The following is an 11,221-nucleotide window of genomic DNA, read 5'->3' on the forward strand; positions in this document are numbered from 1 at the left end:
GGCTCTTTCCATAGTTTGGCTATTGTGGACATTGCTGCTATAAATATTGTGGTGCACGTACCCCTTCGGATCCCTACATTTGTACCCTTGGGGTAAATACCCAGTAGTGCAATTGCTGGGTCGTAGGGTAGCTCTATTTTCAACTTTTTTTTTTTTTTTTAAAGATTTTATTTATTTGACAGAGAGAGACACAGCGAGAGAGGGAACACAAGCAGGGGGAGTGGGAGAGGGAGAAGCAGGCTTCCCGTGGAGCAGGGAGCCCGATGTGGGGCTCGATCCCAGGACCCTGGAATCATGACCTGAGCTGAAGGCAGATGCTTAACAACTGAGCCACCCAGGCGCCCCTGTTTTCAACTTTTTGAGGAACCTCCATACTGTTTTCCAGAGTGGCTGCACCAGCTCGCATTCCCAGAAGGTGTTAACTTTTAAATGGAATGAGAAGTAAGGTCACGAAACCATGGCAGTGTCTAGAAAAGTACCCGGTAGGTGCCTCAGTTGTAATTGATGTCAGTCATACATAGTGTCTATTTAAACCTTGGCACATATTTATATATGAATATTTGGAAAATTTAAAACATATTTACATATGAAAAGGGTGCCATGAAGGACTCTTAAGAAGGTTTGTGTTTTCAGTGGAAGCCACAGACCTTTACGATGCAGATTACAAGGAATAAGGAACTAACTTTGTAAATCACTTTGTCACTGGACCTGAGCCCAGGGCTCTTGAGATCTGTTGACCTTAGTGCATGAAGGTCACTGATTTGGGGTCTCCATCTACACATAGTGTAGGTCAGCAAGGGCTCTTAGAGGAAGAGAATGGACACAGACTAGATTTCGTGGCATCTCATGATCGTTAGGAGAGAATTGGAATCTTATGTTTACTAATATGCTTGGGAAGTTACAATGATACAAAGGAGTCCACATGGTAGTTTCATCTTTCCTGCCCTGACATGCAAGCCATCCCTTCTCTGAGCTCAGACACCACCTCTGGATGAAACCAGCCAGCTCTCATGCTGCTGTCTTTGGTTTTGTAGTCCTCTGCAAAGACAGAGAGTGATCGTAAAGAAAGTGTGGGTGGGCAGAGTCCACCCTAATGCAATATTTCTTCCCCTGTGACAAATCTGAAGAAATTTGGAGGCAAACAGATCTGGTTGAACCCTCACTGTATGACCCTGGAGGAGTCACCTAACCTGTATTAAAGCCTTCAAAAGGAGGATAAACTTTATTTTGGGGAATGTTGTGAGGATTTCATGAAATGAGCCCAGCACACAACTGACTGCTTGGTAGACTTTGGCTACAAGGAGTAGGTAGGTATTATCAATTGTCAGTTATTTTGGAAAGAGAAACACAGTAAGTCTCTTGTTTGAGAGCAAAAATTCTTTTCTAAAACGTACACGTGTCTGATTTACAAAGTTGCAGTAATAGGACATCGTTCTGATTGCTGACCTCCCCCCTTTTGAAGTTGTATGGAAAACATTTCCTATGTTTCTATGGCTGTCATTTTTAACAGCCACCCTCAAATCATAGTTTATAAAACCATTAGCCTGTTGGACTCCCAGGTGGTTTCTGTTCCTGCTTTTTATAGCTAATCATGACAATCAAAAATTTTGTGTGAATCGTTATTTTACTTGTTTGTTTATATTGGAAGAGTTTCTAGAAATGAGATCATTGGGTCAAATGTTATAAATATCTTTAATGTTCTTGGGGCTTAAAATGTTGCTATATTGTTTTCATACATAAGGAATGTACCAGTTTCAATGCCAGCAGCAGCAGCGTGCGTGTGTGTGTGTGTGTGTGTGTATTTGAGAGGGAAAGAGAGAGAATTCATTTATTCAGCTCTATCCCAGCCAGCACGAGATGTAGTAATTGAATATTGTTAACCTAATAGGCATAAAATGGTGTCTTGGTTTTCCTCTGTGTGCCTTTCTTTGATTTTTTAGTAAGAGTACTCCTTTCCCTGTGTGTTTATTATCCCAGTTACTTATACATCTGTCCCATATGCTTCCCCTTCCATTTAAACAAGCAGTCCTATTGACTCTGAATGGGGGAATATCAGCTGTCTCTTTGCAGTTTGCAAATTTTAAGGTTTATGTTTAGTTCTGGAAAATTATGCCAATTCGTATGTCTTTCTGTAGTGTAGTCTTTTAACTTTTTTTTTTTTTTTTCAGTAGGCTCCATGCCCAGCATGGAGCCCAGTGTGGGCCTTGAACTCACGGCCCTGAGGTTGAGACCTGAGCTGAGATCAAGAGTCGGATGCTCAACCGACTGAGCTACCCAGGTGCCCCTGTGGTGTAGTCTTTAGTTAAATGCGTCCATTTATCAATAGGTTGGTGACTCTTCAAACATTAAAGTTAATTTAACTCAACAGGTTTATTTTTTATTTCACCTTGGAGGTTTTGCTTTCAGGCAGCTATCAATTGTAAAGTCCCTATGTTTTATATTATTTAAGCATGAATGTAATTTAAAAACCTAATCACAGAGGCAATAGTAATGGAGTAAAAATAAGGACATTGTCCTTACCAAGTGAGAATGGAGCGTGACTGTACAAACAATACTTTTTTCCCTGGTAACTTTCAGTATTTATTATAAAAATACATTATGGATTGAGGCTGAGTCTCTAAAGTAAACACTTGGGGAATTCTGGCTTTATTATCCTCTGGGTACCAGTTCTGGTCTTTGGTTTACTTTTTTCCTTAGTTTTCCAGACGAAAGAATGGCAGCCCCACCCGGTCTTAATTTTAAACACATTTTTTCTAGTTGCCACCACCCTGATTCAGGCCTGTATTCTTCCTTGCTTCAGTTACGTTCACACAGGGAGTGTTGTTTCTGAATGTGGCTGCAGAGGTAATAGGACCTGAACTGCTTGGTTTTACAGATGACAAAACCATGACGGGCGATGCTTGGTGGCCAGCGTGACCCCTGGCTGGTCTCCCTGTCTGGCTCTCACCTTCCGGGCCACCCACACTCCCTCCTCTATCAGATTAATCTTCCTGAAGCACCATGCAGATCATGTTCCTCTCCTTGCAGACACCTTTAGTGGTTCCTTCCACTTCTTGGAAGAGAGCCTGGCCAAGCCCTCATGGACCCGGCAGAGGACTCCAACCAGCCCTTCCCCAGCTTCTCTTCTGCACCCCTAAATCTTTAAGGTGGGTGGACGCCTCATGCTTGCCTGCTGCTCAGTCTTCGCTCCAGCTATTCCTTGTTCCTGAAAATCTCTCCCCATCCACCCTGAGTGCTCGCTCTCCTCTGTGACTCTCCTATTCCCAGCTCAAAACACCGAGGAAATAATTGTTGATTTAAATGCACTCCTATGTGATATAAACTGGGGAGCATTTAAAGTTTCCCCACTCGTTGGTGTAGGATAGATCTGTCTGTAGATCACGAAGTTTGCCTTATTTTTCTTGTTGGTTTCTCCATTTCTTTTGCTTAGGTTTTTCTTGTGACTGATGGTGCTCTAAGTTGGTATGTGGCAGGAGCAAGCAGTGGGTGCTGGTAATAGGGGAGCAGGCTCAGGTGCTTCTGGGACAGAACTTGAATTCCAGTCTGAATCCACATGTGTGAACTCTACCACACAATCTGTGTAGCACAGACTCGGCTGTGTGGTCAGAGGGCTTGGATCCAATCTGACATTACCGAGCTGAATAACTTGGGGCTTCAGCACCTCTGTTTTCTTTTTGGTAAAATGGCAACTGTAGTGCCTGGCCATACATTGCAGAATGAGTCCATGACGATTGTGAGAGACAAGAAGTGTGAAAGATACTTAGTGATCTGTAAGGGGGAATGCCTCATCCTTGCTAGAGGATGTTGGTGAGCTCATGACAGGGTTGGGACAATATCACCAAGAAATCTTTTACGTTTCACCAGGAAAATGAGAAAACTGCCCTTCCCTGAGAAGCCAGAGTTCTGAGGTTTCCCTGCACCTTTTCAGCGGTGGCCAGCAGAGTCGTGCAGTACAACATGGTTGACAGCTTCCTTTGTGGCACAGGGCTCCACGGTGGACTTTCAGAGGAGCAGAGGATGAAGCTGTGGACCCAGAGAAGCCCTTTCGATCCCGAGGAAAGGCCTTGGCTCATTGTCCCCACAATGGTGACATCAGTGGTCCCTTAGTTTTATGGGAGTTATCCCAGGCTTCTAGGCTTTTTAGGTTTCAGTTTAAGAGGAAATGAAAACTGTAACCCTGTTTGTCCTGGGGACAGTGGAGTCATGTTTCGATAACTGTATAAAGTTTAAATTTAATCTAGATCTTAGATATTACTATTGCTTCATGAGATTATCTAATTACAACTGTCGTCAAGCTTGTCAGATTTTACTCTGCAGAGTATTGGGCAGATTCCAAGTGGGGTGTGGCAGGTGTCCGGACTCACTGGGACTACAGAGAAGATTTCTGCTGCCTCTGAGATTGGGCTCTTCTTCAGAATAACTTGGAAATAATCTTACCACAGAATCCTTATTATTCGTGATTAATAATATGTGTACGAGTTCTCTGTCGTTACAAATTACTCCAAAACTTAGCAGCGTAAAGCAACACACATTTGTTAGTTCCCAGTTTTTATGGATGAAGAATCCAGCACCACTTGACGGTGTCCTCTGTTCTTGGGTCTTTCACAAGGCTGCAATGAAAGCATCAGCCCAGGCTGGGGTCTCATCTGAAGGCTGGACTGAGGAAGGATGATCCACTTCCAAGTGCATGAGGTTGTTGGCAAAATTTATTTCCTTTCCCTTCACCTTAAAAAAAATTTTTTTTGCAGTTGAATTGAGATATAATTGACATGTTGTATTAATTTAAGGTGTACAACATAATTATTTGATACATGTATATATTGTAAAATGATCACCACTGTAAGCTTAGTTAACATTCATCACCCTTACATACTTACAACTTTTTCCCTTGTGATAACTTTTAAGATCTACTCTCTGAGTAACTTTCAGATATGCAGTATGCTTTGGTAGCTATAGTCACCATGCTGTACATACCCAAAATTGGTTTCCTTGAGGGTTGTTGGTCTGAAGACCCCAGTTCCTTGTTGGCTATTGGCTGGACGGCCCCTGAGTTTCTTGCCATGTGAGCCCCTCCATTGGACAGCTGCTTCATTAAAGCCAGGAAGGGGAGAGAGCTGGGTGGCTGTAAGGAAGCCATAGCCTCCTGTAACCTAATCACGGATAAAACATCCCATTGCCTGTGTCATATTAGGTTGGTTAAAAGCAAAGTCTTATGTCCAGCCCACTCGCATGGGAAGGGGCTTACACAAGAGCGGGAATAGCAGGTGGTAACATCATTGGGGGCGTCCTGGATGCTGCCTGCCAGACTTGTAGTTTATTATATTTAGCACAGAACATATAATATAAACACACATAGTATAGGACACATAGAAACCTAATGCACACATTTATTATATCATGTTACTTTGCATTATCTTTAATAATAATAATAATAGGCAAAGGAAATGAGGAAAAACACATGTTAGAAACACGCTTTCCTGTTGAGGGCTTTCAGAGCCATAAAAACAGATGATGTAGAATGAACAAAAATGAATTTTGTGAATCTTCCTTTCTAAGCTGGACACGAATCAAGTCCTACAACAAAGCTGTTATTGACTGGGGACTCTTGGCCTTCTCCAGCCTCTTAGTTCCCTTTGTGTATGCACACAGATCCTACCCTGGCCATGACAAAACTCAGCTTTTTGTCCCTGCTTTTCCTTCACTGAAATCTAGAAACCTTGTGATAGCAGCAAAAGTTTGTGCTTTCATTATTACTGATTTCAGGCTTTTATCGCAAAGGCAGAAAGATAATTCTTTTTGCCTGGGTTCCCTTTTTCTCTCTCCTTCAGTGCCTCCCCTACAAAGGAAGAAGGATATCATTCATTCATTCACTTCGCAGGTAGTTGGTAGCCAAGTATATAAAGGTGACAGATGATGGGTGTTAGGGTTCGTGTTCGGAAACCATCCTTCACCCCTTTTGTCTTGGGGGGTGTTTATGACCAAGAGGGCTTAACTATGGAAGGCAGGATGGAAAATGAAGCACCACTTTATTAAGAGCTGGAAAAGACCCAAATCAAGCTCTGGTACAAATGATGCCTCTTGCTTCCTACTCCTCCCCACCCCGTCTACCCGGAACTCTTTTTTAAGACAGGCCTGCAGAAAAGTCTGGAGTCTGCTAACCAGACAGCTGTCTGGTCAGGGACAGAACAGGGAGAGAGGAGGACTGTTGCCGGGAGGCAGAGCCCATCCTGGGGTGGTGCTCTCATGGAGATGGTAAGGTAGGAAACAACCCACACACTATTCTGAACTTTAAATTCAGGTAAGGGAGTAACAGGATCTCCCTAGGGCTACAGGCTCTGAGCTGTATGGGTATCAAGGCCCTTTCCTTGGGCAGGAGCAGGTGGAGGGGGGAAGGAGCTGAGAAGTTGTCCACTTGGTGGGTATAGTCTGGGTATAGACACAGAAGTCTGTGTTTTGCAAATTCCTATCTCTTAAGGACTCTGAAAAGAACCCAATGGAAACTAGCACATCGTACCTTATATCTACTCTCTGTGGGCTGTCACTAGGGGCTTTTACAACCATGAGGTATCTAAACAAATCCTCACAGTATTTGAAGGGTCACTAGCTCCCTACCCCTTTCTCTTTCTTTTAACAGATGGGAGAAATAAGCTTCCAAAATGTTAAGTAACCCACCCAAGTTATAAATTCGTGAATAGTAGAGCTGGGATTTGAATCCAGGCCCATATTCTTTCAAATAAACCATGCTGCTTCTCAGCTTAAGCAGGAGCTGGGTAAGAATATTTTCTGAAGATCATGTGACCAGAAAAGTCCTTGAATGCTAAGTCCTTGATGAATCAAAAAGAAATCTGATACATCCTTTGCCTACTTGCTCTAACATCTAGTCACATTGACTTCGGATGCCATGATTATGAGCTCCTGGGTGAATGAGGAAGTACCACCCTATGGGGGGTGGTGGCTTTGTTAGCAGCTGCATGCTCACCATTCCTCATGTGCTGAGGGAGATGATCGTGTGTTGTCCCCCAGGTGTGGGCAAGTGTGTGTCCTCTTCAGTTTCACAGCTTGCGGCAACTGAGACGCTACCATTCCCAACCAATACGGCAACTGTATTGGTGACATTTTTCCCACTACCACACCTGGTCATTTATTCCATATTCCCAAAGCATGCCTGATTGACCTAGGTCAATCCTGATTTTCTCTGGTTGTGGGCCTTTGATATTGACCACATATTGCTACCATCTCTAACTATTGTCTTTTGTTTTAGTCCAGGGGTCAATAGACTTTTTCTGCAAAGAGCCAGATAGTAAATATTTTAGACTCTGAGGCCATATGGTATCCATCGTAACCATTCAGCTCTGCTCCGGTGTAAAAGCAGCCTAGGTAGTACATAAAGGAATGAACAAGGATGGGTTCTAATAAAACTTGATTTACAAAAACAGGTGGTCAGCTGAGCCTGGCCTGGAGGCTGTCATTTGCCAACTCCCGTGTGGACTGTAAGCCCCCTGAGGACAGAGGCAGAAGTGCCTCCTCTGTGGTAGACCCTTGCCAGGTGCTGGGGTGATAGTGATAAACAGGAAAGATCAGGACTCACCTTCGATGCCTTCAGTACCTTACCACAGGCTGGTTTAATTTTGCATATGTAGTAAAATCTTAGGCACTAAGTTTTGGATGGCCTTGAATAGTGAGACTCCTAAAGAATCTTCATTGTGTACAACTTCTTATCATTGCTGTCAAGCTTTCTTCCTTCATCCACTGACTACTTGAAGTCTTTTACTGTGTGGTAGGTAGGAACTATGGAGAGATGGCAAAGATATCTTTGAACGTACTCTATTGAAAGTTCATTTGTTCTTTCCCCAGATCTTTGTGTGGCAAGTAGACAGTAGGCACTGAGTATTCACAGATGGGACTCTGTTCTTGTACAGCTCGGGGTGGAGTGGGAGAGGCAGATGACAGATAAGTAAAAGTGAACGTACATTTAAAAATTGTGGTAAGTGCCAGGAAGAAGAGAGAGGTAAGTGTTGGGGAGGTTAGTGGTAGCGGGAAGAAGAGGGCAGATACCTGTTCAACACCATCCGTGGAAGTGGATATTGAAGTTGAGATCTAAAAAATGAGAAATAGTAGCCATGCAGAGAACTGGGAGAGGAGCATTTCAGGCAGTAGGAAGAGCATGTCCAAAGGGCCTGAGGCAGGAAAGGCTTCACTGGCTTAAGCGGAAAGCAAGGCCATGGGGCTGAGGATTAGTGAGCAAGAAGGAAGTAGTAGAACTGTGCAGAACTCTCAGACTTGGGGGAAAGTGTGGATTTAGTTTAGAGTGGGAGGCCACAGTCTGCTTGGACTGCCATAGCAAAATACCACAGGCTGGGTGGCTTAAACCACAGACATTTATTTTCTCACATTTCCAAAAGCTGGAAGTCCAAGATTGAGGTGCCAGCCGGGTTGGTTTCCTGGTGAAGCCTGTCTTCTTGGCTTGTAGATGGCCGCCATCTTGCTGTGGCCTTTCCTCTGTGCATGCATGGAAAGAGAGCTCTCTGATGTCTCTTTCTCGTCTTATAAGGACACCAGACCTGTCAGAATAGGGTCCTGCCCTTACAAAATTACTCAGCCTTAATGACCTCCTTAAAGGCCCTATCTCCACACACAGTCACACTGGGGGTCGGGACTTCAACCTGTGATTTTTTTTTTTTTTAAGGGGGCACCACTCTGTCCAGAACACCTAGGAAGGGTCTAAGCGAGAGAGTGGCATGACTCTGGGGGCTGCGTGGAAGCTGATCGCGGGAAGTCCAGTTAGTGTCCACCTGTAGCATTGCAGGAGAGAGATGATGGGGGTCTGAAGTAGGGTAGCGGCCACGGGGGATGGATTGGAGGTGTGTGTTTCGGCAGGAATGATCGGCCTTGCTGTGTCTCGTGGCTCTCGTGGCCAGTTTACTCACCTGTACCCCTCAATAACCTGGCTGTCTCCAGGGGGTCTGTTTCCGGTGCCCGGTGTGGTGGTCTGCACCGAGCAGGTGCTTAATGAAGGTTGAGGAAGCGCACACATGGCCACAATGTGCTACAGGGGTGATGAGAGACGGGACAGCACTTCCAAATCCATAGTCCACATAGTGCCTGCCCCACAGGTGTCATGGTTTCGACCCAGAAAGCTGCTTATGTCACTCGGGCCTTCAAAGAAAGGATTTCTTCCTAATTTTTCTTTGGTAGTGCTAAGATGACGAACTAAATGATTCCCATATGCCTGCATTACACACACACACACACACACTCTCTCTCTCTTTCTTTCTCTCTCTCTGCAGAGAACTTCCGCTCAGCTCAGAGCTCAGCTTTCCAAGTGGCCCACACAATCTGGCCCAGGGTGGATGTTCCTGTGCTGAGGGCTGGTTATGCAATGCCTTGCTTAGTCTGGATCACATCCTCGTGGTTGTCAAAGCCATTCCTCTCTGTCTGCTCCTCCCTCAGCCTCAAAGGACTGGATCCATTCTTTTTTTTTTTTTTTTTTTAAAGATTTTATTTATTTATTTGACAGAGAGAGACACAGCGAGAGAGGGAACACAAGCAGGGGGAGTGGGAGAGGGAGAAGCAGGCTTCCCGCTGAGCAGGGAGCCCGATGCGGGGCTCGATCCCAGGACTCCGGGATCATGACCTGAGCCGAAGGCAGACGCTTAACCGACTGAGCCACCCAGGCGCCCCAGGACTGGATCCATTCTTAATGTGGGAAATGAGCGTGGAGACACTTGGCAATAATCATGATGAGGAAATGATCTCTTACTGATCACTTAATGCTCCTGACATGGACACCCAAAAATGGTTCAAGTAGCTCATTTTATGTTATGTACTATAATGAAAAAATGTTTCTGTGTGGTGCTTTCAGACTTGTTATTGTTGTATATGTCCCTATGACAGAGAGATTAGGTCCTAAATCCTGCCACTTAGCAGCTGAGCCTCAGTGCCTTTATCTATAAGATGGGAGAATATTATCTATCTCACAGGGTGGTCCTGCTTGACACATGGCAGGTGCTCATTAAATGGTAACAGCTTTCATTACTTTTGTTCTGAAAGATTGCTGGTGCAAGTTTTGCTTTTAAGGGTTTGGGAATTTTTTTTTTTTTAAAGATTTTATCTATTTGAGAGAGAGAGAATGAGAGAGAGAGAGCACATGAGACGGGGGAGGGTCAGAGGGAGAAGCAGACTCCCCGCTGAGCGGGACTCGATCCCAGGTCTCCAGGATCATGACCTGAGACGAAGGCAATCACTTAACCAACTGAGCCACCCAGGTGCCCAAGTGTTTGGGAATTTTAAAGAGAGTGCATTAAATTTAAATATCGGCTAAAGCATGGGTGGCATGATATTACAAAACCACAAATAACGCCAATGAAACATGTATAAAACCCGAAGAAATAGTTATTTACTAGCCCACAGAAAATTGGGAAAGCAGGAAAATGTTCTACTCTGCAATTAAAGGGTTTTAAAACAGAATATGCGTATGCTTAAGTGTCGTCATATACTAGTCTAGTATTTTACCTCCTGGTGAGGGGCAGGTACATTTTAGAAGAGATTTTGGGAGATGGAAAAGCCTAAAAGGGATAAATCCCCACACCGTTCCATTTGTTATTATAAATGACATTTTTCTTAATTATGGGGAAATCGTCAGTAACAATGACTTCACATTTGCATACTTTCTGCACTGTAAGGACTGTATTGAGTATTTACTGGAGGCTAAATACTGAATCGAGCACTCTGCATGCATCATTTAAGTAAATGATGCATGCCAATTGTTTGACATTTTGGAAAATGAATAAATGTCTGAATAACCAGGACTATTTTATACATACGGATTGTTAACCCACCTTTTAACTCAACATGTTTGGACTTTTGCAATGTCATTAAAAACTCTTATGATTGGCGCGCCTCGGTGGCGCAGTTGGTTAAGCTGGTTTCCGCTCGGGTCATGTTCTCAGGGTTGTGGGATGGAGCCCTGTGTTGGCTTCTGCAATCAGCGCAGAGTGTGCTTGAGATTCTCTTTCCCTCTCCCTCTGCCTCTCCTGCTCCCACGCAATCTCTCTCTCTCTAATAAACAAATAAATATTATTTATTTATTTTTTTAAAAGATTTTATTTATTTATTTGAGAGAGAGAGACTGAGAGAGAGAGAGCATGAGAGGGGGGAGGGTCGGGAGGGTCAGAGGGAGAAGCAGACTCCCTGCCGAGCAGGGAGCCCGATGCGGGACTCG

The 11,221-nt window shown here is 44.2% G+C and overlaps 1 protein-coding gene across 4 annotated transcripts in view; it reads left to right on the forward strand.

Moving 5' to 3' along the window:
* ATP8B1 (ATPase phospholipid transporting 8B1) overlaps positions 1-11,221 on the forward strand; it is a 135,857-nt gene that overhangs the window by 46,702 nt on the left and 77,934 nt on the right. The window contains exon 1 of one of the 4 annotated variants that reach the window (XM_031031891.2): positions 9,682-9,798. The exons of the other annotated variants lie outside the window; for them this stretch is intronic. Within the exon in view, the coding sequence (XP_030887751.1) occupies positions 9,782-9,798 (17 nt within the window). The 5' untranslated portion in view covers positions 9,682-9,781. Of the gene's footprint in view, positions 1-9,681; positions 9,799-11,221 lie in introns of those variants that run through there. 4 annotated transcript variants of the gene reach the window in all.

Source organism: Leptonychotes weddellii, chromosome 13, assembly GCF_054177405.1.
Source record: "Leptonychotes weddellii isolate Sample4059 chromosome 13, ASM5417740v2, whole genome shotgun sequence".
Classification (NCBI taxonomy): domain Eukaryota; kingdom Metazoa; phylum Chordata; class Mammalia; order Carnivora; family Phocidae; genus Leptonychotes; species Leptonychotes weddellii.